We start from the raw sequence: 27,788 nt of genomic DNA on the forward strand, positions 1-27,788 counted from the left end.
TCGCAGTAGTTCTCTTTTAATTTACATGTGCACATCTTTTTTAAAAAAACGAAACAAAACACAAACTGACCCCCCCCCCAAAGCAGCCCCTTCAAGTTCTCCATCTGACAGGCAGGCCCCCGCCCACCCCACCAGCCCAAAGCTTCCACCCCCAAAGCTTAAAACCTATGGCACATGTGTTGCCTGCTTCTCGTACAGCAGCTTTGCACTTATGGAAATGTCTTTTTGCTCAGAGGAAGATTTCCAAGGGAAGGCGGGAGGAAGGAAAGAGAAGACATAAAAGAAGAAGACACCCATTGTTCAGTTTGGAAGCAATGGTGTGCGGGTGGGTGTGTGAACGCCTGGGGCTCTGTCCCGAGGAAGGGGGCGGGGGGGGGGGGAGCGGGAGGGGAGAGCAACGCAGGGCCGCAAGACGCAAGGGAGTGGAAGGGCATTTTCCGTCTCGGCTTCTGCCTCCTGCTCCAGTGTCGCGAAACGGAACGAGGGAACGAGCAGCAGTAGCATCCAACACAGCCCTGATCCGGACGGGCTCATTTCCAACGGTGGTGCCTCTGGAACCCTTTCACTGTTGCTTGGATTTCAGGGACAGTCTCTGTACCAACCTGTAAAGCAGACTGAAGTGCTGGGAGGGGAGGCAAGGATGGGGGGGGCACACAAGCAGAGAGAGAGAGAGAAAGAGAAACAGACAGTGAGTGGGTTGCTCTGTATCTTCAAGATGAATGCTGAAACGGGCAGAGGGGGTGGGAGAAGTGTTTTCGAATCTGGCAGGCTGCAGCCACATCTGCAACAGAGGAGCATGTCTGTTGCGCCACAATGAAACGTCCTATGGGAGGCACAAGGCTCTCTTTGCTGTAGCTCAATTCCCCACCCTTGGCCAGCCCACCCACCCATATCATGTTAAGGAGATGGCTTCAGGTGGCTCACACCCATTGTCTCAAAAACCTGATTTTTAAGCCAGGTTCTGGAGCACTGTGAAAGTGGTTCCATAAGGCCAATGGGAATCTACACTTGTTGTTTTTTTCCCTCTAACAATAGCCAGCACCTGGGCACCCCACCCCAAAGCAAAACAATGCCCAGCAAATCAAAAATGGAGGGGAGTTTTTAAAAAGGAATTTCATATAGAAGAGTCAGGGGAGAATAAACTGTTCAGAGTTCAAAATTCTCCTTGGTTAAGTCTCAATCCTATTTACACCGTGCACACAACCCAAAATTTGTTCTGTGCATAAAATGAAATGAAATGAACGGGATGGACAAAAAATGTAGCCCCTGAATAGTTTTCCTTTCTGTCTGCAAGTATTCAAGTTCCCTTGCAAACATGAGGATTGGAAAGGTTAAAAAGGACCCTGTGCACATTAACCTGGCTTAATGAACTGCTAACAGATAGCCTCCATCATGAAAAGGCATGGAAGCCAGCACCTATTAAAAGGTGGAGGCAAAACTCAAAAATGTGGCAAAAGAAGCTTCTGAACAGACTTTGCCCCAACTCAGACAAGCCCTGGGGGAAAGAGAAAGCAGCTGCCTTGATTTCCTCCTGAAATGTGCTTGAAAGAGGCCACCACGGTCTGTTGCACACTCACCTGGACAGCAACATAGGCTACCCCGAGATAGGCAGCAATGCAGAGAGCCAGGAGGAGATCAAAGATGGCAGGTTTGACCCTGGAAAACAAGCCAAGTTTAGACGTGCACACATTACGGAGTCCCTTAAAGCGCACACTTCACGCCCTCCTGCACTACTTCCACAGAAATTGGTGGATGACAAAGTAATGAGTAACAGGAATACAAAGTCACCCTTTGAAGAGGGGAATGTTTTCTACACACACACTCCGCCGGAGTTGCTCATGTTCAGGTGGGTGCTACTCAGAAAGGCCCGTACCAGCTCCTCTCCCGGGGTGCCCTTCCCTCTTCTCCCTCTGGAAAAAAGAGTGTCCAATTTGCAGCGTCTGCCCCTCCCCACACGTTCTCCTACGAAATGTGCTCAGGGTCAGGTACACCACCAGTCTGAGAAGGCTTGCTTCTGACCCCTCTCTGTTGGGTGGGAAACAGATGGTGCATGGCAGGGGACACCCAGCCCCGTCTGCTGGATTTAACCCCTATTTAACCCCTTCTGCAACCTGCTGGCTCGGGATGATGCCATCGCAGGCCATAACATCTGGCGAGTCCCAAGTTGGAGAAGGCTGCCTTGATAGGTTGGAAACATACGAGTGAGAGTGTGTATGAGAGAGGAGCATAATGGCTGGGCAGGAAGGAGGAATCTCTTGAAGCTTCCTCCTTGGCTGGCAGATCTGGTCTGTGTGTGTAGTTTGGGAGCTGCACGGCCAGGGAAAAAACAATGCTATCCAGGGTTGTAAAGACTGCAGAGAGAATAAATGGGTGCACTCTTCCCACCTTAGATCAAATCTATGCTGTCAGGTGCCATAAGAAAGCAGCAGAGATAGCGCAGGACAGTGCGCACCCTGGAAATGATCTCTTTCAGCTTCTGCCTTCTGGAAGAAGGTATAGGGTTATAAAGGCCAGGACTAGCCGCCTGAGAAACAGTTTCTACACAAATGCAATTCTGGTTCTAAACGCAGCATAAGGGGTCTCTATAGTATAATGTATTTTAAAATGGGTTTTTAAGAGTTTTTAGGGCTTTTTGGATGTTTTGTGTAGTTTTGTAGTAGTTTTGTGGTAGTTTTTATGTAGTTTTTCAATTTCATTGTTCTGCATGGGACAATGAGAATAAAGATATCGTACATCCTCAGAACCTGTGTATTCAAAGCTGGGCAATGCCAGCACCACAAGGTGGGAGAAAAGGCCGACCACATTCCTGGGCAAGAGCCCAAGAGGAATCTGCACAGAACATTTCCCAATTCTTTCTGTGGGGTTGATATTAAGAGTTCTTCCTCCCCACCCCACACAGGCCAAGCCCTAGAACACAGGGCCTTGAGGAGGCCTCTAATCTCAGGGCAAAGAAATACAAGACAAGGTTGCTTGCACTTACCTGTATGCATTCATTACTTGCTTCAACTGGTCGTAGAAAACAAACTCGGGGTCCCTGCGTTAGAAAAAGAGGGGCTCCGAATTAACTTGTTAATGTTTTTAAAACAGTTGTGCCTTTGAAAGTCACAACACAGTAAGCTGTAGAAATACACGGGGGTGCCTTATGTACATAGCCTGATCTAGCTCATCCTAAATACTAATACAGTGGTACCTCGGGTTACATACGCTTCAGGTTACATACGCTTCAGGTTACAGACTCCGCTAACCCAGAAATAGTGTTTCAGGTTAAGAACTTTGCTTCCGGATGAGAACAGAAATCGTGCTCTAGCAGTGGCTGCAAACGCCGGCAGCATTAAGATAAATTCAACAGCATAAATAAGTTTTGATGGATGTAGTAATGGAAAACCGATCGGTATAGTTTTTGTAAAATATGCAGGAATTTATGATATGCAGAAGGAACCATGGAAAGAGAAGGGAAAGTCATTGATATCTTAAGCATGTAAAATGTTTATCTGAAATTGTAAAACAGAAAATTTAATAAAAATCGTATTTAAAAGGCATGGCACACAAGGAGAAAAGAATAGAAGGGAGGAGGAAAGAGCAGTCTGAAGCCAGAGTTATTAAAGTTCCCCTTCTTCTACCACGGTTAAGAGCAGCAGCTCCCCACCGATGTCCGTGGCAGTTCTGGGTCTCCTGCCCCTGATAATGAGCTCCTCCCCCCCCCCCACCCCTGGAAGCATTCGTCCTCCACAGACGAGACCCAGGGTGACCAGTCTGGGATGCCACAGCAGATTCTGTCGCACCGTCTGAGTCTTGAGTTGGAATCCTCACAGGAGGAGGGTGGGAGCATGGTGGGGCTGGTTGCCTGTTCCTCCCCAGGAGCACTTTTCCTCTCGGGTCAGATCCAGCAGAGCTGGCAATGGGGAGCAAGGCAGCTCTAGCCGCACAGCTCTTCCCTCAGGCAGCTTCATTAGATTACAGTGGTACCTCGGGTTAAGTACTTAATTCGTTCCGGAGGTCCATTCTTACCCTGAAACTGTTCTTAACCTGAGGTACCACTTTAGCTAATCGGGCCTCCCTCTGCTGCTGCACCGCCGTTGCGCAATTTCTGTTCTCATCCTGAAGCAAAGTTCTTAAACCGAGGTACTATTTCTGGGTTAGCAGAGTCTGTAACCTGAAGCGTCTGTAACCCGAGGTACCACTGTACTCTGTTACCCCAAAGCTCCTACACCTCTTGGTAGTTTGTGTAGGAATACCTGTTGAATGCTAGATGCACAGGTGTTGGTTCAGTCACACACCTTGTAAGAGAGCAAGTTTTGTTTCCTGCTACTCCAGAGGGAAGAACCTGAACCAGTGGATTCAAACACAATGAAAGGAGATTCCAGCTCAATATTAGGAATAACTTTCCGAGGGTTAAGAGCTGTTGGACAGTGGAACAGAAAAGCTCGGAAGATGGTGGTGGCCTTTCCTTCATGGGAGGATTTTAAGCACAGGTTGGATGGCCATCTGCCAAGAATTCACTAGCTGCGACTCCTTCATTGGACTAGATGCCCTTGGTAATTTCAAACATTCATTTCAATTCATTATAAATCATTTCCCATTACTCTTTTACCTTGTTACATGTCCATGCCATGCTTTTCTAAGGGAGTGACGAATGCTGATTTTTGTAAGCCACTCTCAAAGCTTTTCTGGCTAAAGAGCAGAGTATAAATGCCATCGATAAATAAGAAACCAGCTGGGCCCTGAACCAGGACAACCCAGTCTTTCCTGGAGATGCTTTTTACTAGGTCACCTCTCTGTGCCACCCTGTCTCTAACCATATCAACAAGGGTGTGTGTGTGTGGATATTGAGGGCAGTTAACAGCACAAAAGAGCAGAACAGGGAAAAGAGCAAAGGGCAGCCCTGCTCTTACCGCTTGTCTGCCTTCACGTGATGCTGCTTGACGTCTTTCAGGTAGCGGCTCATGTAATATTCCAGAGTGTTGATGAAAGTGCTGTCTTTGTCGACCAGCTGAGCGGCCCTTGGCTGATTGGTGAGCCAGTCCATCACAGACTCCATCTGTTCCTGCTGGATCTGCTGCAGAGGCAAGGGGGTGGGGAAGGGAGACATGTAGTCGGTCTGCTCCGCAGATTAAAAGCCACACCACCCTCAGGCTTCCCCTTGCCCTGTGGGGAAGAGACCCCACTAGCAAGGCATGCTTACCATCTGTTCTGTGAAGATCTGGAGGTCAACAGGTACTCCCTAGAAGATACAGTGGAAAGTTTTCATCTATAAAGCACATTGAGAATTTTAGGCATCCTGCTATCTTTTTGATTTTTGAAGGCAGCCCCTGCTCACGGGCTTTCAATGCAAGAGACACAACCCGAAAGGGGAGAAGGATGGGGAGGGAAGAGAAAAACAAGCACGCTCAGGCACCAATTCTTAAAGTTATGTGACGTGGGAGCGAGATGCTCCCCGTTTCCTAATTTTGTTAGCAGCAATGAATGAATGCCAACTGCAAATAAAGGTAAAGGGACCCCTGACCATTAGGTCCAGTCGTGACCGACTCTGGGGTTGCGGCGCTCATCTCGCTTTATGGGCCGAGGGAGCCGGCGTACAGCTTCCGGGTCATGGGGCCAGCATGACTAAGCCGCTTCTGGTGAACCAGAGCAGCACACCGAAATGCCGTTTACCTTCCCGCCAGAGCGGTACCTATTTATCTACTTGAACTTTTTGTGCTTTCGAACTGCTAGGTTGGCAGGAGCAGGGACCGAGCATCGGGAGCTCACCCCGTTGCGGGAATTCGAAACCACAGCCCTAGGCTCTGTGGTTCAACCCACAGCGCCACCCGCGTCCCTACCAACCGCAAATAGTGTTAGGCAAACCTGGCAATGTCAAGGTTTTTGGCCTTGATCGCTAAATACAAGTCAAACAAGCGTGCTAAATTAGACCACTCCCTGGGAAAACAGAACAAAAAATTCCAGTGCAAATCACCCAGTTCAAAATTTTCTGGGAAAGCACATGTCACTGCTCATACTATAAGAGCAAGGTCATGTGGGGCACTCCTGACCCTGGGTTTCAAGCCAGGCAGTCATGGCTTCTTCCAGAATAGCCTTTCTGAACAACCTCGCAGCCCTCAACGGTCGGTTCAGTGGCTGCTGAGCACACTTAATCCATGTTGCGCTGTCTTGGGTTGGGTTTTTCTGGTCCCTCATTAGGGCTCCCCCCTCCCCGCGAGCATAAAATTTATTTTGCTCCCCATGGAGCATGCTAATATTCCCTCCTTGTTTCTCAAGAGCCTTGTTTCGGGAACATGCTCCTCGTAACTCAGCACCTGAGTGCGATGTTAGTGTATCTGATAATCACCACCGAGATCAGGGATGGTTTAGGGGGGGAAAGGAGCCAAATGGAGCTGGTATTTCAGAATGGCCCCGTTGCCCCTTCTTTCCAGCCCGGTCAAGTGGCAGCTAACAGTTGATAGAGTGGGCCCTGCTGCCCTATCAGCCCCTCGGCTGCAATCGGTGGAATGGCTGCTAACAGATCTGGGAGGGGGAGAGTCAAATGAGGAAATGTGATGGAGCCACACTGAGCCTCTTCCTCTGCTGTGGCTGGCGAAACCTGCCTGGGGGAGAGCAGATGTAGAGAAAAACCCTCACCTTTTCTGTTAGGTTGTAGATAACCCGCGTCAAAGCCTCCACAACAATGCGCGTGTTGCGGGTTAGAATTTTGGGGTCGACCCGTGCCCTGCAAAGGGGAAAGGCAACAGTGGTGTCAAGAACATATTTTCCCGGGAGGGAGGGAGAGCAGGCATTTGAACGACCGCCTACCAAGTTTCTCATTTGGGCCCCGTGTCATGCAGTCCCACTTGGGCCCGAGGTCTTTAAAAAGGGACAACCAGCCCATGGTCCTCATAAACGCGGAAGGGAGCATGCAAACCAATGTCTTCCCTCAAAAAAGGGAGCAAGGGCCATACGACGCAGTTCATACAGCTGGTTATCCCACCCCCCACCTTAACAGCAAGCCAATCTGGAGATGATGAAGCCTTGGGGTAGAATTCCGGGGGGAGATACTCCCAACTGCAGTGGCTGGCTGTGCTTGTTTTCCTCCTCCCTTTCCAACCCTTTCCCCTTTCGGCAAGGAACCATTTCAGATAACCAGGTGGCTGGGAAGGGTGCGCATGCTGCATTTTTAAAAAACGCTCCTCCACATTAAGAATGCTATATATTGATTGAGGGACGTGGGTGGCGCTGTGGGTTAAACCACAGAGCCTAGGGCTTTCCAATCAGAAGGTTGGCGGTTCGAATCCCCGCGACGGGGTGAGCTCCTGTTGATTGGTCCCTGCTCCTGCCAACCTAGCAGTTCGAAAGCACGTCAAAGTGCAAGTAGAGAAATAGGTACCACTGTGGTGGGAAGGTAAACGGCGTTTCCGTGCGCTGCTCTGGTTTGCCAGAAGCGGCTTAGTCCTGCTGGCCACATGACCCGGAAGCTGTACGCTGGCTCCCCAGAGTCGGCCACGACTGGACCTAATGGTCAGGGGTCCCTTTACCTTTACATACTGATTATCTGGTTGTTAAAATTTCTCTCTCTCTCTCTCTCTCTCTATATATATATATAGTGGTACCTCGGGTTAAGTACTTAATTCATTCTGGAGGTCAGTTCTTAACCTGAAACTGTTCTTAACCAGAAGCACCACTTTAGCTAATGGGGCCTCCTGCTGCTGTGGCACCAGAGCACAATTTCTGTTCTTATCCTGAAGCAAAGTTCTTAACCCGAGGTACAATTTCTGGGTTAGCGGAGTCTGTAACGTGAAGCGTATGTAACCCGAGGTACCACTGTATTTTTATGAATGCAAGTATAGCCCTGTTGGATGTGGTAAATGGCCCATTTAATCCAGCAGCCTGTTTTCGCAGTGGCCAACCAGATGCCCCAACGGGAAATCTGCAAGCAGGACCCAAACACAAGAGCATTCTTGCCTCCTGCCGTTTCTAACAACTGTTATTCAGAAGCATCATTGCCTCCAATCATGGTCTAATTCTCTTTTAAAGCCATCCGAGTTGGTGGCCCTCCCTACCTGCTGTGGGAGGGAGTTCCACAGTTTAACTATGTGCTATGTGTTAACTATGCACAGTAGGAAAGCTAGGACACCAGTTGTTGTTGTTTAGTCATTTAGTCGTTTCCGACTCTTGGTGACCCCCTGGACCAGAGCACGCCAGGCACTCCTGTCTTCCACTGCCTCCCGCAGTTTGGTCAAACTCAGGCTGGTAGCTTCGAGAACACTGTCCAACCATCTCGTCCTCTGTCGTCCCCTTCTCCTTGTGCCCTCCATCTTTCCCAACATCAGGGTCTTCTCCAGGGAGTCTTCTCTTCTCATGAGGTGGCCAAAGTATTGGAGCCTCAGCTTCAGGATCTGTCCTTCCAGTGAGCAGGACTGATTTCCTTCAGAATGGAGAGGTTTGATCTTCTTGCAGTCCATGGGACTCTCAAGAGTCTCCTCCAGCACCATAATTCAAAAGGATCAATTCTTTGGAGATCAGACTTCTTTATGGTCCAGCTCTCACTGCCATACATCACTACTGGGAAAACCATGGCTTTAACTATACGGACCTTTGTTGGCAAGGTGATGTCTCTGCTTTTTAAGATGCTTTCTAGGTTTGCCATCGCCTTTCTCCCAAGGAGCAGGCGTCTTTTAATTTCGTGACTGCTGTCACCATCTGCAGTGATCATGGAGCCCAAAAAAGTAAAATCTCTCACTGCCTCCATTTCTTCCCCTTCTATTTGCCAGGAGGTGATGGGACCGGTGGCCATGATCTTCGTTTTTTTGATGTTGAGCTTCAGACCATATTTTGCGCTCTCCTCTTTCACCCTCATTAAAAGGTTCTTTAATTCCTCTTCACTTTCTGCCATCAAGGTTGTGTCATCTGCATATCTGAGGTTGTTGATATTTCTTCCGGCGATCTTAATTCCAGCTTGGGATTCATCCAGCCCAGCCTTTCGCATGATGAATTCTGCATATAAGTTAAATAAGCAGGGAGACAATATACAGCCTTGTTGTACTCCTTTCCCAATTTTGAACCAATCAGTTGTTCCATATCCAGTTCTAACTGTAGCTTCTTGTCCCACATAGAGATTTCTCAGGAGACAGATGAGGTGATCAGGCACTCCCATTTCTTTAAGAACTTGCCATAGTTTGCTGTGGTTGACACAGTCAAAGGCTTTTGCATAGTCAATGAAGCAGAAGTAGATGTCTTTATGGAACTCTCTAGCTTTCTCCATAATCCAGCACATACCACCTTAACAGCATCATCTTTTAAAATGTTAAATAGTTCAGCTGGAATACCATCACTTCCACTGGCCTTGTTATTAGCAGTGCTTTCTAAGGCCCATTTGACTTCACTCTCCAGGATGTCTGGCTCAAGGTCAGCAACCACACTACCTGGGGTATACGAGACATCCATTTCTTTCTGGTATAGTTCCTCTGTGTATTCTTGCCACCTCTTCTTGATGTCTTCTGCTTCTATTAGGTCCTTTCCACTTTTGTCTTTTATTATCGTAATCTTTGTAAGAAATGTTCCTTTCATATCTCCAATTTTCTTGAACAGATCTCTGGTTTTCCCCATTCTATTGTTTTCCTCTATTTCTTTGCATTGCTCGTTTAAGGCCTTCTTGTCTCTCCTTGCTATTTTTTGGAAATCTGCATTCAATTTCCTGTATCTTTCACTATCTCCCTCGCATTTTGCTTGCCTTCTCTCCCCCGCTATTTGTAAGGCCTCATTGGACAGCCACTTTGCTTTTTTACACCAGTAAGAACTGATAATTACATGCAGGGCATTTGCCACCCCAAACTGGGAAAAGATCTTATCACCCTGCAGGTGTTGCCGGACTACAACATCCCATCATCCCTGTTGGGTGCTGGTGCTGACAGCGGGTTGAGTCCCAACAACATCCAGAGGGCCAGCATGGCTTCCCCACCCCTACTTCATACCAAGACTGAGGGCCAAACTGGAAGTCACCACTGGCACACTTTTCACACACAACGGAGGGCATGCTACTGGACTTGCGCAAGGAATTCCGGTTCCAGAAAAACATACAAAGCTTTTCGTACAAAATGCCTCTACACCCACCCACTGCTACGTTGCAGTGAGGCGGGGAGGGAGACAGAGACAGAAAGAGAAACAATAGAAGAGCCTAAGCCTGCCCTGCCAGATCATAGAGCATTCAGACATGCAGGCTCTTTGCCTCTCAGCCAGAACTCGTGGAATTCCTGTTTAGAAGACATGACAACAGCTTACATGGTTTAAGAAAGGGAAAATGGCTACACTTCCCCCTGCATATCTTTTGTCTGCCAATAGGTAATGTTAAGCGTCCCGTGCTAAATGCAATCTCACATGTTCAACTCCTGAGCTAAGTGGCAGCCCTCCAAGTCTATGCCCTATGGAAAGGCTGTAAGCTTGATGACAGAACACCTGCTGTGCCAGCAGAAGGATCCAGGTTCAAACCCTGAATCTCCAGTTAGGGCTGGGGAGAAAGGTAAAAAGGTAAAGGACCCCTGGACAGTTCAGTCCAGTCGAAGGTGACTATGGGGTTGCGGCGCTCATCTCGCTTTCAGGCAGAGGGAGCCGGAGTTTGTCCACAGACAGCTTTCCGGGTCATGTGGCCAGCAGGACTAAACCGCTTCTGGCGCAACGGGAGACTGCGACAGAAACCAGAGCGCATGGAAACGCTGTTTACCTTCCTGCCAGAGCGGTACCTACTTATTTACTTGCACTGGTGTGATTTCAAACTGCTAGGTTGGCAGGAGCTGGGACTGAGCAACGGGAGCTTACTCCGTTACGGGGATTAGAACAGCCGGCCTTCTGATTGGCAAGCCCAAGAGGTTCAGCGGTTTAGATCACAGTGCCACCCACATCCTTGCTGGGAAAGGGCTCCAGTCTGAACCCCTGGAGAGCTACTGCCAGCCGGTGAGTTAATGGGCCCAAATGGTTTGACTCAGTGAGAGGCAGCTTCATGTTCCCTAATGAGTTCAAGGTTCGTTTTCTGATAATGATCCTCAGCTCATACGTGCAAGCAGACCAGCATTTGAAAGCTACCGCCATCCCCAGCCAGCCCTTATTGCAGCCTCCTCACCCAGCGGCTGACCTCACGTCCATGATGCTCTTGCGCAGGCCGTCTCGGTGGCTCTCGAGGTGGGAGACGGTGAAGGCTGGGAGGCGTCGGATGGCAAAGCGCTCATGCTCCCAGGCCAGCATGTCTTCTGCGAGGTTGATTTTCTTGTGCACCATGGAGAACCTCACCTCTGGGAACTGGCTGGCAACCACCTGGGAGAGAAGTCACCAGAAAGAGAGGGGTGGAGGTGGCGCCAAGCAACTCGCCTCCGGGGCACAGTTAGCAACTCCCTCGCAACCCTGCTTTTCTTAAAACAGGGTCTGCGCCTTTGCCATGCTGCACATCCCCAATCCTTCAAGAAAGGGGAAGAGTAGTAATAGTAGTAGTAGTAGTAGTAGTAGTAGTAGTAGTAATTTATTTATACCCCCACCCAGCTGGTTGGGTTTTCCCAGCCACTCTGGGCGGCTTCCAACAAAGATTAAAAATACATTCAAACACCAGTCATTAAAGACATCCCTAAAACAGGGCTCAGTGAGAGAGGGTCTGCTTTTCATCTCCAGATAGGACCGGGAGAGACTCCCTGCCTGACACCCTGGAGAGACACTGCCAGTCAGTATGAACCATGCTGAGCTAGATGAACCAATGGACTATTTTAAACCAGTCATGAGTGAAGTGAAGGCACAAGACTGGGGGTTGGTCATCAGGTGAGCTGCGCACAGGTGAGCTGCATGCAAGCTGCTGGCTAGCCCTGTGGAGCCTCCTTTTATTGAGACAAATATGCAAACCAGGCAGATACATTTTGGGCTGTGACCTTTACACATCTTCCGGTCCCGAGATCGTGGGGTGGTACAAAGTTATTTTGGCACCTGTTTCCACCGCGTCATTTTCCCCCTGCACAGTGTATGACGAAGGAGACAAAAGGTCTCAGGGACAAAAAGTTACAGACAGGGCACCGCAGACTGCTGAGACCACAAAGGGTCAGACAGAGGGAACGATGTTCAGACAGCTGTGGCTTGTCTGGGGGGGGGGGAGTATGCTACGCACCCCAGGGTCACGTGTGCAGGCAGACTGTGGCTGCCTGCTGGTGGGGAGTGTGCTTCCTCCGGACCCCACTGCCCACTCCGCGATATCCCCATAGGCGCCGACTCCATGGGGTCTGAGGGGGCCCGAGTCCCCTCAAAAATTCGTTTGGGGGGCTCCGCCCCCCCCAATAATTTAAGAAAATTATTAGTTATATTATGCTTTGTAAAATCACAAAATTATGTTGGTATTTTTTATTTTCCTTGTTTGACGATAGTTACCTTTTAAAATACATTCAGTAATGAGTTAAAACAAAACCACTCCCGATCTAGAGAGCGGGTGGGGTTGCGGGCTCTCGACCCATCAACAATCTCGCGGGGCTGGCGTCAGCCCCACGAGAAGCGGGGATTCCCCCTAGCTCATTAATATTCATCGCCCACGGCGGCAGCCAATCGGCTGCCGCAAAGGGCGGGCCCTCACAGGTTCACTTAAGGTTGGGGCAGCCCGGGGCTCGCCTCTTTCGTTCCCCCAGCAGCAGCGGTTTGGAGGTCTTGGGCCCCCCCCCAATATTTTTTATAAGTCGGCGCCCCTGGATATCCCTACACATGAGGACTAGAATCTTACTTCATTTTTTAAAGCAAAGGACCGTGCCTCAGCTGCAGAGCACCCGCTTCACATTCAGCTTTCAGGTTCAGTCCTCCGCATCTTCAGGTAGGGATGGCAACTGCCCCCTGCCCGAAACCCTGTAGTTTCCAAGTCACCTTCATAGGTAGCGTGCACTGCAGTAGTGCAAGTGGGAGATAACCAGAACATGGACCACTCTGGCGAGACAGGGCACAGGCAGGTAGGGTCTCAGCCGGTGTACCCAATGCAGCTGGTAGACAGCTGCCCTGGAACTGACCTGTGCCTCCATGACTCCCAGGCTGTGCACCTGGTCCTTTAGGTGGGCAGTTACCCCTACAGGACTGGGGAGTCCTCCACACCTGTGTCCCCCAGAAACAGTAATTCTGTAGTAAGGACAGCTGCCTTATTTCCTCCAGAAAAGGGGGAAGAGGCATCCACATTAGCCGGAGCACAGTGGGATGCGCTGCCAGGGAGGCACACTGAGTGTTCAACTGCTGCTGCCCACCCATCTTGCTCAACACAAGCCAGCCTGACCCCCTTTGCTTACCAGCTCCAGCTCCTTCAGAAAAGCATGCTGAAGGGTCCCCTCTTTTGGAGGCTTCGAGACGTGTAGGTGGAGACTGTTCCCTCTCCCCAGAGTGTCCAGACAGAGTACGAAGGCCACGTTGTCCTGCAGCAAACTGGAATCTGAAATAAGGGGCAGTCAGGGATGTGAAATGGCCATCATCCTACAAAGAGTTATGGGGCGGGGAAGGAGGTGAAAGAGACACCCTTTGCATGCTCTTAATGCAACATGAAAAACCACAGATTGTCAGCTAAGACCAGGGATAAAAGGTAAAGGTACCCCTGACCATTAGGTCCAGTCGTCACCGACTCTGGGGTTGCGGCGCTCATCTCGCTCTATGGGCCGAGGGAGCCGGCGTTTGTCCGCAGACAACTTCCAGGTCATGTGGCCAGCATCACTAAGCCACTTCTGGTGAACCAGAGTAGAGCAAGGAAACGCCGTTTACCTTCCCGCCGGAGTGGTACCTATTTATCTACTTGCACTTTGATGTGCTTTCGAACTGCTAGGTTGGCAGGAGCAGGGACCGAGCAACGGGAGCTCACCCCATTTCGGGGATTCAAACCGCCGACCTTCTGATCAGCAAGTCCTAGGCTCTGTGGTTTAATCCACAATGCCACCCTTAAGACCAGGGATAGTCGCAAGCTATTTATTGAGAGCTACACGCTCCCATTTCTAAAAGTGAGAAAGTTAGGCCCATGGCTTCCCAGTCATCCTCCTGATGCCTCCTCTCCCCTCCTGGCCAACTCATAAGCCATGTCCTGCACCTGGCCGTAGAACCTCCAGGTTTATGGGGAATATAACAATAAGCCTGCAGCACCTGTGTGATCCAAGTTGTCTTCCAGCCACCGCTTGGTCCCTTGATAGTTAAACTTGCCACCTCCAGATGCAAAGAACAGCAGATTATACCTGGAAGGCAGAGAGAAAAGTCAGGCTTACATTCTGGCCGTTGCACACCCGCTTTGGGCAAAAGGCCTCCCAGAAGAGAAATTCAACTTACCCGGCGTGTGTCCGTTTGTACGTGTAGAGGCGAGAGAACAGCCTGGCTAGTTCCAGGAGCATGGCGACCCCACTGCCATTGGAGTCGGCGCCATGGGAGAGCCACTAGGGGGGAGGAAAGAATATCCAATATTAAGGGCAACTCTGGGTTTGGGGACACACTAGCTAAGGGGGGGCAGGAAGCAAACCAGATCTTTGTACAGCAAGCCAAGTCATTGCCACACATTGCAGCCAGCAGGAAGCTGGGATTTTTTTGCCACTGAATGGCGCAACAGCCACCAACATCTGCAGCTTGTTTTTAAAAACAGAACGGCTGTGATCCACAAAAGGGAAGGCCAGCCGGGTGCTGAGGACAGCCAAGGTGGGAGGGCAGCTTGCCTTCCAGCCCTGCTTGTGAGCTCCCTCCTCAATAAACACATGAGACGTAACCGGCTGTGTTCTTAGATAAATAAGATATACATTTCACAGTATCAAATTGTAAATTTCAACAGAAGTTAACTCATAGAGTTCAACAAACAAACAAAGCAGAAGACCCAGTGGATCAGATCATTCTATAGTCAGTTCATGCATAAGGTCTGCCCAAATTTAAAGGAGCTGTTAGTGTATAGCAACGTAGGTGGCTTGCGTAAGTGAGCCATGCTGCATTATACAGAAAGGCCAAAGCAAGCATGGGGCAACAGCCGACAGAAACTTACCGGTGCCACTCCAAAAGAGTCATAGTGAGCGACTACTACAATAGTAGGCAAGTCCTCTCCTCCCAGACCGGTCAGCCGACCCTAGCAAGGGGAGCAGGGGAAGAATCATTACATCAAGGCCATTTCTGCCGCTGTGTCAATGCAAGACACCACACATCACCTCTGCCTCCTCATGAAATCTAGGGAATTGTAGAGTTGGAAGGTATCATGAGGGTCATCTAGTCCAGCCCCCTGCAATGTAGGAATCTCAGCTAAAACATCCTTGACAGGTGGCCATCAGGAGTGCTCTGATGGTGTTTCCTGCTTGGCAGGGGGTTGGACTCGATGGCCCTTGTGGTCTCTTCCAACTCTATGATTCTAGGAAACTCTGCTTAAAAACCTCCAATGAAGTCCGTCACCTTCCAAGGGAGCCTGTTCCATTGTGAAACAGCTCTTACAGTATTGTTGCTATTGTAAATCGCTTTCTAAACACCTTCAGAATCTCTGCTGTAAATCATTTCTGAACACTTCCAAAATCCCTAACACCGACTTCTCGTCTGCTCCCTTATCCAGCGTAGGCTCCTTGGTTTGGTTTTGGGTTTTTTGTTCCTTCCAAGTCCTTGTTACCTATGCCTATTGCTCATGACCTTTACTCCTGGAACTCCACAAGCCTCGACCGTCCAAAGGTCTCCAGCTCCGCCCAAAGACTCACGTATCACCTCTTCAACTCCGAACTGCCTCCCTCCTCCTTTCAAATCTCTCCTCACACCTTTCCGGCAAAGCCTTTGGCACCGCTGCCCATGCCGCCTTGTGCCCTGTCGCAACCTGCCAGCCTGTAACCAGGCCCATGCAGATGTATTGATTTTATTAATAATTCGGAAGAGTTTTTCGGGGGAAGCCCTATAATAATATAATGGCAGTGTGCAATGAAATACGTAAGACAAATGGCAAACAATGAATCTTATTAATTCTCTAAGAATGCTTGGCGGAAACAAACACACCAGTAATAACATGCAAGGATTAGATATTCTTTCTCTGCCTTATTTACTGCATCCACTTTCCTTGCATTTCCTTGTCACTGTAAACTCCTCCAGGAAAAGACTTTTCCTCCAGAAAGAGGCCTGTCTGCTCCTAATCGCCAAAAGCATGATGCACACTGATTGAACAATAATATTAGTAAAATGATTTTTTTAAAAGCAGGGTTAAGAGTCAGGCTTGTGAAAAGTATTTAAGACTAGACTCTGGGAATCTGTACTCTTGGCTTGGTAGCCCAAAACAAGTGCCTCCTTGGCCCTAGCAAATATGCCCCAGCTCTTCCTGAGTTTGCAAAGTTACATTTGTGCCCATTTAACTTAACAAAAAGCACGCACCATTTCAACCTCTAAGCAGCTTACAATAAATATTAAAGATTATCAATTTTAAAAAGTAAAAAAAAAAAAATCAAAAATAATTTATATCAACAGCAAAAAGATTAAAGCACGTCAACATTCGTGTATCTGGACAGACTTGCCTAAAAAGAAAAATAAATGTTTTAAGCAGACACATTAAAGTGTACAGCAAAGGTGCCCACCTGAGGTCAATGGGCAAGGAGTTCCAAAGTGCAGGTGCCACCATACTAAATGAATGATTTCTTACAAGGGCAGAAAGAGCACTCACTGTGGCACCTGTAACAGTGCCAGCCCTGCAGGTCGACGCAGTTGAGTGGGCACATACATGGTTAAGGCAAACTTGCAGGTAAACTGGGCCCAGGCAGTTACTATATACCAAAAGTAAATGTTAAGAATTCTGCTCATACTGATCCAGAGCAGATTCCAAAGTATAGTTAGCAAAGTAAAATAAACTGTTGTACGATTCCCAAACAAAATAGACCAGAGGCAATTAACATTTCATCCAGCAGAGCTTTACTGCTACTGAAGGCAAATGAGCATAAAGGTCACAAATCCAATGCATTCAGGATTGGCCCTGTCCATAAGAAATCCAGTTGCAGCAGACTTAACCTAAATTTACAATAACTCATAAGACTAAAACTAAGCACTTAAGCATACTATATACGGAACACCACACCTGAAGGAAAGAAAGACAGAATGTGAAACTCAGGCTCCTTCTGGCCTATTATTATAGTCAACATGACCTTAGGTGAAAGAGATAACAGGACCAGTTTAAACCAGCTGTTCAGCTTCTCTGGAGGTATAAACCGAACATCAGGAACCTTTTGCTTCTTTCTAAGCAGAACAGAAGCCTGCTTCTTAGCTAGAAACTTCAGTTTGTATCACACGGGGAAGCTTCCAGATCCCTCTTGAATCAATTAGTATAGACAAGATCTCTACACTTTAGATCAATCACCTTCTGCACCAAGAAATGCAAACTGACAGTAACACCTTGAAGTTGGCCTGGCAGGAATATGGCAACCAGTGCAGACTTGGTTTTGGTTGGCTTGCTTGCTGGTTTATTAAATTTGTACACTGACCTTCAACGAAAGATCACAGGGCGGTTCAGCCCTCTGAGCACAGGTGTTAGAAGCTGATAGGGTCTCTCACTCCTGTCAGCAACTGTGCTGCAGCACACTGCCCTAACTACAGTTTCTGGGACAAACGCAATAGAAGCCCCGCACAGTGCATTGCGGTAATCCAACCTTGGAGCCAGTACGCCAGGAAGCAGTGGCGTAGCGTGGGTTGTCAGCACCCAGGGCAAGGCAAGTAATTTGCGCCCCCTAACCCCTAACCTGCCGCCGCTGCCAGCTTTTTCTTGCTGCTGCCTGGTCTGGTCTGGTGTGGTTCTCTCCCGCGCTCAGTGCTGCGCTGCGCGGCCACTGCACTGTCCCTCCCCCAGATAGTCCCTCGCTCTCTCTCCGCACCGCACGCCTGGCACACACCCCCTCCACAGTGGGCGGCGACCTGGCGACTCGGATCGGATTCGCACAGCCAGCACTGCAGTGAGAGAGAGTGAGTGAGCCAGGTAGGGGCAGAGAGCTGCGAGTGCGAGCGCCCCCCCCCCAGATGTTGCGCCCGGTGTGGCCAGCCCCCCCTGCACCCCCCACGCTACGCTACTGCCAGGAAGTGCTCCCAAACTCACCTCCACACTGGTGATGAGCCAGTCAGTGACTGCTTTGCTCTGAGCCCCACTGGTCACCATCTGAAAGCCGTTGGCAGTTGCTGTGTGTAAAAGTACTAGGAAGAAAACGGGGCGTAAAGATAAGAGTACACAGCTACTCTTTGCCTTCATTCACAACAGTATCAGAAACCTTGCAAACTGCTGCCTGTATAGAAGACACACATGGATTTGAGCCGGCACGCTTTATATATTCTGGACAGTCTTTTCTACCCACGGTCAAGGTTTGCCTCTTTATATTTAACATAAATATTCAAAATATAACAGGAATTGGGTTCATGTGTACATTTCTGAGCACAATTCAAAGTGTTGGTGCTGACCTTTAAAGCCCTAAATGGACTCTGCCCTGTAGACCTGAAGGAGCGTCTCCACCCCCAACGTCCAGCCCGGACACTGAGGTCCAGCTCCGAGGGCCTTCTGGCAGTTCCCTCACTGTGAGGTTACAGGGAACCAGGCAGAGGGCCTTCTCGGTAGTCGCGCCCGCCCTGTGGAACGCCCTCCCACCAGATGTCAAGGAGATAAACAACTATCTGACTTTTAGAAGACATCTGAAGGCAGCCTTGTTTGGGGAAGTTTTTAATGTTTGATTGTGTTTTTTATATTCCGTTGGGAGCCGCCCAGAGTGTCTGGGGAATCACAGCCAGATGGGCGGGGTATAAATAATAACATTATTATTAATAATTATTATGAATTTCAATGGGTCTGTTCTGAGTAAAACTTAGCTGGAAACAACCCATTGCCTCAGGCTTCTTCATGATGTAGCCATGTAATCCTATGCCTGTCTACTAAAAAACAAAACCCAATGAGTCCCATGGTGTGTAATCCCAGATAAGCGGGTATAGTATTCTAGAGCTGGATCTTTCCCAACACCTGCCAAGCTTTTTTTTATGATCCCTCTCTTATACCAGTAGCAAAGCCTGTTGGATCTATCTGGAGTTGCTGTTCCAAATATGAAGTGCCACCTCTGAAAAGGCCCTTGGAAGATGGTCTTAAAGGGAGGCAACCCCTGAAGCTAATCCCAGCTATCTTTTTTGAAAGAGGCCTACCTTCAGCAGCTGAAGCCGAGCCTTGCGACGCAGAAGCCGCCTGCGTTTGCTCGTAGATTGAGAGGAGATCGTCATCTTCCTCAGCAAAGTAGACCGGCACAATGGTTTCCATCGCCAGCATTTCTGGCTCAATCTCCATGAATTGCTGAGGAGGAGCAGATAAAAGACTCAGTGACTTGCAGAGGAGGACTCCGCTCACCCTCCGGACCTCACTTGGAGGAGGCACACAAAGAAGGTCCTCAGAGGATGATCTCGGGGTCCAGGTAGAAGCCATAATATCGGCTTGATTACAGGTGGAATAAGGATTTCTGGAATTAAGCAGGGGAGGCAGTTTCAGCACGCTGAAGCACAATTATGAATGTAAGGAAGGGGCCTCAAAGGGATGCTTACCCGGATGACATCCTGAGGCACCGAATACATGTTCTGTGGCAGGATGATGACCACGGCACCGGCCGACTGGCGAAGCGCCTTCTGGTACTGTTCGTAGGAGAAGTCCATCAGCCGCATCATCACGCAGCGGCGGCTCAAGACATCCGCCTCGACTGTGCGAGCCTCTGTATTTAGCACGGCGTTCCGAGTGCCTGTCAAAAGCATAGAAAGGGGCCTAGTACGTAGCCATGAAGGTACTTTAGATCCACAGATATGAGGCCTCCCCATGTCCTAAAAAGAGAATGTGAATGCTTAATTGCCCGTTTCCTCCTCCCTCCTAATCTGTTCCTTTTCTCTCATTGTCTTTTTTGGAATTTTAAGTTTGTGGACAGAGACCGTGCCTTTTTAGGGGAGTGGAGTGATTACTAAGCTGCTCTGGGAGTCTTCACTGGCTGGAGAATGGGATTTAAAAAAAAATCTTTAAATAAATCAATAACAACACCTCCCCAACCCTTTAAGGTCAATTCTCAGGTTGTGTAGTATTGACTATGAAGGGCTGGTACAATCAGGAACATTCAGTGATCAGTTCTGAAGATGCTTTGCCAACGTTGGCAGGTGTAGATCTTGCCAAGAGAGCAGAGTTGAAAAAGCTTAGTAGAAACCACGCAGTGGGAATGCCACATGCCTTTGTTGTTGGGGCTCATGCCATGAACTGTCAACTCCCAAATTCACCGTGTGACATGATTTTGAAAGGAAGTGAACCGCGACAGCATGTGAGCCACAACTCTTGTGTAGAGCTACAATTTAATGCACAGCTTCTCCACCCGCTATGACTGGGGTGCATTTTGATGTCAAAGCAATTTTATCTGTACGATTTTATTTTAAGCTACTTTAATAACTGCACTGCCTTTCTTTATTGCAATCTGCACACTTGCTTATTTTAATGTTTCGCTTTTGGGTCTGTTAAATCAAATCACACAGGGTGGTAAAAACAAAAAGTTATAGTAGCAGCAGCAGCAGCAGCAGTTTCAAAAAGTTCTCTCCAAACCATGCAGAAAGGCAGCAAAATGGCAAATGCAATTCAATGTAAGCAAGTGTAAAATGACGCACATTGGGGCAAAAATTCCTAACTTCACATATACGCTAACAGGGTCTGACCTGGTGGTGACTGACCAGGAAAGACATCTTGGGGCCATGATGGATAGCTCGATGAAAATGTCGACCCAGTGTGCGGCAGCTGTGAAAAAGGTGAATTCCATGTTAGGGAAGGGACTGGAAATAAAACGACTACTACGATAATGCCATTATACAAATCTACAGTGAGACCACACTTGCAATACTGCTGTACAGTTCTGGTTGCCTCACCTTGGAAAGGTTACTACAGAGCTGGAAGAGATCCAGAAAAGGGGAACCAAAACCATCAAGGGACTGGAGCAGCTCTCCCGTGAGGAAAGGTTACAACATCTGGGACTCGTTAGCTTAGAAAAAAGGCAGGTAAGTGGGCGGAGAACATGATAAGAGGTTATGCGTTGTGTGGAGGAAGTAGATTCTGAATACGATAACTTGTGGACATGCAATGAAGCTGAAGCATGGAAGGTTCAGGACAGACAAAAGGAAAACCTTTGTCACACAGGGCATAAACTGTGGCTACCAACCTTACTGTATGCTTGTGAAAGATGGACCACTTATAAACGAAATCTCCAACTCCTTGAAACATTTCATCAATGGTAAAATTCCATTCAATTTTACAGATCACTTGGGAAGACAGGCGAACTAACACCAGTGTACTAGAAGAAGCAAAGATCACCAGTGTGGAAGCAATGATTCTTCAACATCAACTTTGTTGGACTGGTTATGTTGTCCAGATGCCTGAATAACGTCTTCCAAAGCGACTACTCTATTCCGAACTTAAAAATGGAAAGCGTAACGCTGGTGGTCAACAAAAGAGATTTAAAAACTCTCTCAAGGTAAATCTAAAAAAATGTAGTATAAACACCAACAACTGGGAAACACTGGCCTGCAAGTGCTCCAATTGGAGAACAGCCTTTACCAAAGGTGTCATGGGCTTTGAAGACGTTCGAAATCAGAACAAAAGGGAGAAATGTGCTAAGAGGAAGGCACGTTTGGCAAACCCCCACCATGGCCAACTCCCACCTAGAAACCTATGTCCCCACTGTGGAAGGATATGTGGATCCAGAATTGGCCTCCACAGTCACTTACAGATTCACTGTTAAGACCGTGCTTATGAAAGACAATCTTACTCGGCTATGAGGTATTGCCAAATAAGAAGAAACAACAACTATGGAATTCACAACCACAATGGCTACCAACTTAGATGGCTTTAAAAAGGGGATCATAAAATTCATGCAGGATAAATCTATCAATAGTTACTTGATGGCTATATATTACTTTCAGAATTAAGAGGCAGCATATGCCTTTGAAAGCTAGTTGCTAGGTTTCACAAGCAGTTAAGTGCTTGATTGACATCTGACTGATAAACGGGAGAAGAGAATGCTTGACTAGAGGGGTCTCTGGCCTGATTCAGCAGGACTCTTTTTGTTTGGGGGTGGGGAGAAGCAAATAGGTGTCCACCTTTCACCTGTAGGGAGCAGGAATATTGTCTTTAGATTGGAAGAGTAGTGAACGATTCCGTTACAGCTCACCAGTTACTTAATCCAGGCTGTGCAGTACAAAAATATGTGTAGGATGCTAACTTTGTGAGACATGTTTTCAAGAATGAGAAACAAGGCAAAATATCTAGGTACCACTGAGGGCTCTGCAGCTGTTGTTGAAATCTTCCCTCCAAAATTTCCCCCAGATTATAGCTCATTTTTGGTGTCTGCTCATTGCCACTCAGCGTACCTGTTGTGAGTGGTTGTGGAAATGTAAAGTTGGTTCCCTAGTGCCATCACAGTGAACCCTTTTAATCCTATTGCAACTTATTTGCACAGCAGTTTGACAATATGCCGTATTTTTTGCTCTATAAGACTCACTTTTTCCCTCCTAAAAAGTAAGGGGAGATGTGTGTGCGAATGCAGGCTGCACAGCTATCCCAGAAGCCAGAACAACAAGAGGGATGGCTGCTTTCACTGCGCAGCGATCCCTCTTGCTGTTCTGGCTTCTGAGATTCAGATTATTATTTTCCTTGTTTTCCTCCTCCAAAAACTAGGTGCGTCTTGTGGTCTGGTGCGTCTTATAGAGCGAAAAATACGGTAATTGTAAAACAAAAAACAAAACAAAAAACAAAAAAAACCCAAAAATCTTGAGCTGTCTCCTTGACAATCCTCAAACAGGAAGGGGGGGTCAGCCAGTGATAAAACACGTGCTTTTTCATGCATAGGGTCCCAGGTTGAATCCTGACACCTCCCATTAAAAGGAACACACCTCTGTCCAGAGTCCTGTTCTAAGCTATAGGCCAGAGACCACTGAGATAAATGGACTGGTAGCATGACTCAATATGAAGCAGCATTGCACACCCATGAGTGTTAAAACCCTGCCTGTCATCGTCCCTCTCCAAAGGCTCTCCCTCCCTTGCAGATCCTCACAGAGCAGCTGCATGAAACCGGGCACTTGCTTCCAAGACTGGTGGTCATCTTAGCTAAATAAAGCAACCAAGATGGCTAGGAACCTGTCTTGATTTACATCAGCCCCAGTAAGGAGTCGGTTACACACTGTGAGAAGTGAGTGACTGGAGAGGGGAAATAACACATGAGCCTGGAGGCTACACCTGCTGCGTGGAAATACGTTCTGACCTGAGCAGCTGCTTAGCCTGTAAAAGTGGGTGCAAAAAATACCAATTGCTGCCTTTTTCAGGACAAGTGTGTCTTTAATAGTGAGGAGTTCAAAGGGAGGATCTAGTTTCTCCTGGCCAGTCCGGCAGGAGCTGAACTTATGAAGGGAAGCACAGTGGGGAGACCTCTTAACTGCTGCCCTACTGTGCCCAAAGATGTCTATAAAGCCACAGGACAGAAATTTGGAGTGGGCGGGACAAGTTAAAAGGACAGCTGATCTTACTCTGCTCCCATACCAAGCAATATATATTATTATTCTAGCTCTCACGCACATAGTGTGCTCACCTACCTGTAATAATAATAATAATAATAAAATTTATTTATATCCCGCCCTCCCCAGCCGAAGCCGGGCTCAGGGCGGCTAACAACAATAAAATAGTACAAAAGTACAGCACAAACAACACTCTAAAATCATTCATTATAAAATTGATTCAAATCAAGCCACTGGCAACCATTGTGCCAGAGCTCCACAAAGATTGCCGAGGGAGGGAGTCAGGCTGTGCCCTGGCCAAAGGCCTGGTGGAACAGCTCTGTCTTGCAGGCCCTGCGGAAAGATGTCAAGTCCCGCAGGGCCCTAGTCTCTAGTGACAGAGCGTTCCACCAGATCGGAGCCACAGCCGAAAAGCCCTGGCTCTAGTTGAGGCCAGCCTAACTTCTCTGTGGCCTGGGACCTTCAAGATGTTTTTATTTGAAGACCGTAAGTTTCTCTGTGGAACATACCAGGAGAGGCGGTCCCGTAGGTACGAGGGTCCTAGGCCGTATAGGGCTTTAAAGGTTAAAACCAGCACCTTAAACCTGATCCTGTACTCCACCGGGAGCCAGTGCAGTTGGTATAGCACCGGGTGAATGTGGTCTCACAGCGAAGACCCCGTAAGGAGTCTCGCTGCAGCATTCTGCACCCACTGGAGTTTCTGGGTCAGTCTCAAGGGCAGCCCCACGTAGAGCGAGCTGTACACAGCCCTATGAAGTGGAAGTGCGGCAGAGACGTTTCCATAAAATCTTACCACTACAATTCCAATCAGCCCCAACCAGCATGAACAAAGAATCTGGGATGATGTGAGTTGCAGCTCAACAACATCTAAAGGCCACACTTGTGTGTTCCCTGCACCGCCCAATTAGCTGAGCAGACTGCTGCTTTCCTATATTTAAAAGTATTTCTTGTTTTCATGCTTACAAAAAAAAAAAAGCAGGCATGCTTAGAAAAGGCATGTCGTCTTGCCTGCCTCTCACACACAGGACAGAATGCCTATTTGAAGGCAGCACCTGCTACAACATATGCATGTGTCAACCATGAGCAAGGAAAAATACTTGCCCTTCCTTCAGAAGGATTTCTTCACACCCAATTTTTCAACACAACCCTAGGCTTGATTGCACAGAAGCAAGCCCACTTAGTTCAATGAGGCCTTACTCTTTTGCAAGAGTGGTTTTGGATTGCAGCCTTAGTCAATTAATCATTTAGAACTCAGGTGACTAATCATCTAAGGCTGAAATCCTGTTCTTGCTTATCTCTGCGCCAGTTACATTCAACAGAGCAGGCTTTACTTCTGAATAGACTTGCTTTTTTTAAACTGCAAGTTTCAACTGCGGGTTTTTCTTAAACTTCCCTAATGCAGAGGTGGTACAATTCAGCATTACATGCATGCATGCATACATACATAAATCTCTAAATTTACATATGGGAGACTTTACAGGATTAGTATTATATTCTTTATTACAATGCTTGCAAAATAAATGCCCATACAGAGCACTGCTATATTCTTACACCACCTTGCATCTACAGGCAGGGCCGGGAGTGACTCTGGCCTGCAATGCTGGACAGCTCTTGTATAAGGCCAAGTCCTGTTCCTAATAAATTGTAGCATTACAGGGTCTTATAAATATTAATTACATCTTTCGACTCGCTACACAGCACAGAGAATTTGGGTGGTGACTTGAGAGGACTGCAACATAAATGTAGCCACAGAAAAACAAGAGGGAGGTGTTTGCATGCTGGGGAGAACAAGTTTTGCCGAAACACAAAAGGTATTTAGAATAAGGAAAACTAAGGGAGGCACCCAGGGATAGATCAACTGGTAAAGTATGAAACTCTTAATCTCAGGGTTGTGTCTTCAAGCCCTATGTTGGGCAAAAATGCCTGGATTACAGGGGGTTGGACTAGTCCAACTCTACAATTCTTAGTGGAGGTAATTTTAATCTGTTTTGGTATTAGAACTTTTTGCATGTTTTGAAAGTATGATTGCAATTTCTTCTTAATTTTATTCTTTTACCCTTTTTTGTAAACTGCTTTGAGGGTTGGTTGGGGTTGTTTTTTTTTACAAACAAGCGGTGCACGAATTTTACCAAACAAAAATAAATGTTGACTTGTCAGTTGGAAGAGGAAAAATGAGGACTGGTGGCAGAGTTCTGCTGCAGGAGAGTACGGCTGGCTAGAAACCTTTAAGCAGGAGAACTCCCTTATCAGGAAATCAGAACACACTGCACGGTTTCGTCATTGTATATTGCTACACACACACTGTTAAAACTGATCCACCTACATTATTTAAATACAATACACAAATGTAGGAAACTGTCTTATACTAAGTCAGACCAGCTGCATTGCCCCTCCCTGGTCATTCTACCGCTAAACCATGGTTTAGTTTCAGCTTAGCGTATCATCTGAAGAGAGCTTTGTTGGATAGCTCTTACCCGACAAACCACAGGCTGTGAGCCATAGAAGCAGCAATCGGTGCAGAATGCTGCAGCACGGTTGCTGACAGGAGCAAGGCCTTGCCAGCATGTAACACTTGTGCTCAGAGATCTGAACTCATTGCCAATTTGCTACCAGGCCAAGTTCAAGGTGTTACGATTAACATATAAAGCCCTTAGCAGCTAAGGACCAGTTGACCTACAAGATTGTCTTACCCTGCGTACCCACATGACTTGATTCCATCAATGGAGTTGGGTCTGCTACAGCTGCCACATAACGCCCATTCGACACTTGTAAGAATGAGATTGTTTACTGCGGCAGCACCTACACTTTGGAACTCCCTGCCGATTGAGAACAAGCAGGTGCCTTCACTGTACTTATAGCAGCGCCTGCTAAAAAACATTCCTGCTTAGACAAGCCTACCCACATGCTTAGACAGTTGAGGTAATTTTAATCTGCTTTAGCATTTTAACTTTTTTATGTTTTGAAGTACAACTGTGATCCTCCTCTTGATTTTATTGTTTTATCTTTTTGCAAACCGCTGAGAGATTTTTTTTTTACCATCAAGCAGTGTATACATTTCATGCACCTCCACAGAAACAGTGCAGACACTAAATACCACAATCTCCTATTTCTACATTAACATACTTAATCTAACACTATGTATGTGTAAAGTTTTAATTTATTATAATCCTTTATTAAAATTGTATCCCACCCTTTCTTCAAAGATCCCAGGGCAGCTCGCAACGGAAAAATTGTATTTTAATTATTGCTCTCCCTCGCCCCATGGTTTTGAGTAGCTCTTCTTTCTACCTTTCAAATCCCTGTCAGCAGAAAAGGTGGGGGATAAATAATAATAATATGTTGGACAGTAGTTCCCACTAATAATAATAAAAAAAAATATTTTGGGCAGTGGTTCTCACTAAATAATAATATGTTGGGGCAGTGGTTCCCACTTGGGGGGGGGGTCTGCAAAACCCACCCATGGGGGCCCATGGCACATAGCAAAAACTACCACAGAGACATCTGGCGGTTCCCTCATTGCGAGAAGTGAGGGAACCAGACAGAGGGCCTTCTCGGTAGTGGCGCCCGGCCTGTGGAACACCCTACCACCAGATGTGAAGGAAATAAGCAGCTATCCTATCTTTAAAAGACATCTGAAGGCAGCCCTGTTCAGGGAAGTTTTTAATACACTGTTTTTAACACTTGATTGGGAGCCAACCAGAGTGGCTGGGGAAACTCAGCCAGATGGGTGGAGTATAAATAATAATAATCAAAAAGTAGGGGGGGTGCATGGCTTGGCTTTATGAAAAACAAGGGGGGGGATCTTAGCTAATGAGGAACCACGGACGTGAAGGGGGCTGTCAGCACGTGGATTCCCCCCCAAAAGGATCCTGGGAATTGTAGTTCTGTGAGCGTGAGGAGAAAACTACAGTTCCTTGGAAACTCTGGACCTGTGTAGCGGGGATATTGGGGGGGGGGGTGTTATTTAAGCGCCTCATGAGAGGCGGAGGGGGGTGTCGAAGAGAGCGTCGTCCTTCCCTGTCAGCGCCGCCGCCCCCCGAACCCCCCGCCCGAACCCGCTTTGGCTCACTGACCGTAGGGCTGCCCCCCGAGCTCGTACTGCTGCATGCGGTAGACGGTGAACTCGTGGGCGGCCGAGGCCGGAGGCGGGCCCAGCAGCAGCAGCAGGACGGCCGGCACCACCAGCAGGAAGCTGAGCGGCAGGCACGAGGCCTTCAGCAGCACCGAGCCCAGCACCTCCTCGCCGGCCTCCTCCAGCATGACGGCGAGCGGCGGCGGCGAGAGCGACCGTGAGGCGAGAAGGAAGGAAGGAGAAGAAGAAG

The 27,788-nt window shown here is 47.9% G+C and overlaps 1 protein-coding gene across 4 annotated transcripts; it reads right to left on the reverse strand.

The window, feature by feature from the left end:
• Positions 1-27,788, reverse strand: NCLN (nicalin). Of its 4 annotated transcripts, none has more exons than XM_081895635.1 (15): positions 27,540-27,788; positions 19,486-19,676; positions 19,096-19,240; positions 18,014-18,108; positions 14,963-15,043; positions 14,269-14,372; positions 14,089-14,177; positions 13,254-13,393; positions 11,084-11,274; positions 6,616-6,703; positions 5,183-5,221; positions 4,893-5,053; positions 2,981-3,034; positions 1,578-1,656; positions 1-622 (listed from the first exon to the last, which is right to left on the reverse strand). In XM_081895635.1, exons 1-15 carry the CDS (start codon positions 27,724-27,726, stop codon positions 563-565), a joined length of 1,704 nt encoding a protein of 567 aa, XP_081751761.1. In that variant the 5' UTR covers positions 27,727-27,788; the 3' UTR covers positions 1-562. The 4 variants fall into 4 exon arrangements, with proteins under 4 accessions (XP_081751761.1, XP_081751763.1, XP_081751762.1 ...); XM_081895637.1 differs by having other exon boundaries at positions 11,096-11,274; positions 27,540-27,787; XM_081895636.1 differs by having other exon boundaries at positions 4,893-5,056; positions 11,096-11,274; positions 27,540-27,786.

Source organism: Podarcis melisellensis, assembly GCF_964234715.1.
Source record: "Podarcis melisellensis genome assembly, chromosome: 18".
Taxonomy (NCBI): domain Eukaryota; kingdom Metazoa; phylum Chordata; class Lepidosauria; order Squamata; family Lacertidae; genus Podarcis; species Podarcis melisellensis.

What these genes read in the sequence shown, in the direction of transcription:
- NCLN (XM_081895638.1), bottom strand. Translation starts at nt 27,726, where the DNA reads ATGCTGGAGGAGGCCGGCGAGGAGGTGCTGGGCTCGGTGCTGCTGAAG. An exon ending in AGATCTTCACAGAACAGATG is followed by an intron (nt 5,057 to 5,182) that starts GTAAGCATGCCT and finishes TTGCCTCTGCAG; the next exon opens with CAGATCCAGCAGGAACAGAT. An exon ending in TAGCCTATGTTGCTGTCCAG is followed by an intron (nt 623 to 1,577) that starts GTGAGTGTGCAA and finishes CTCCCCTCCCAG; the next exon opens with CACTTCAGTCTGCTTTACAG.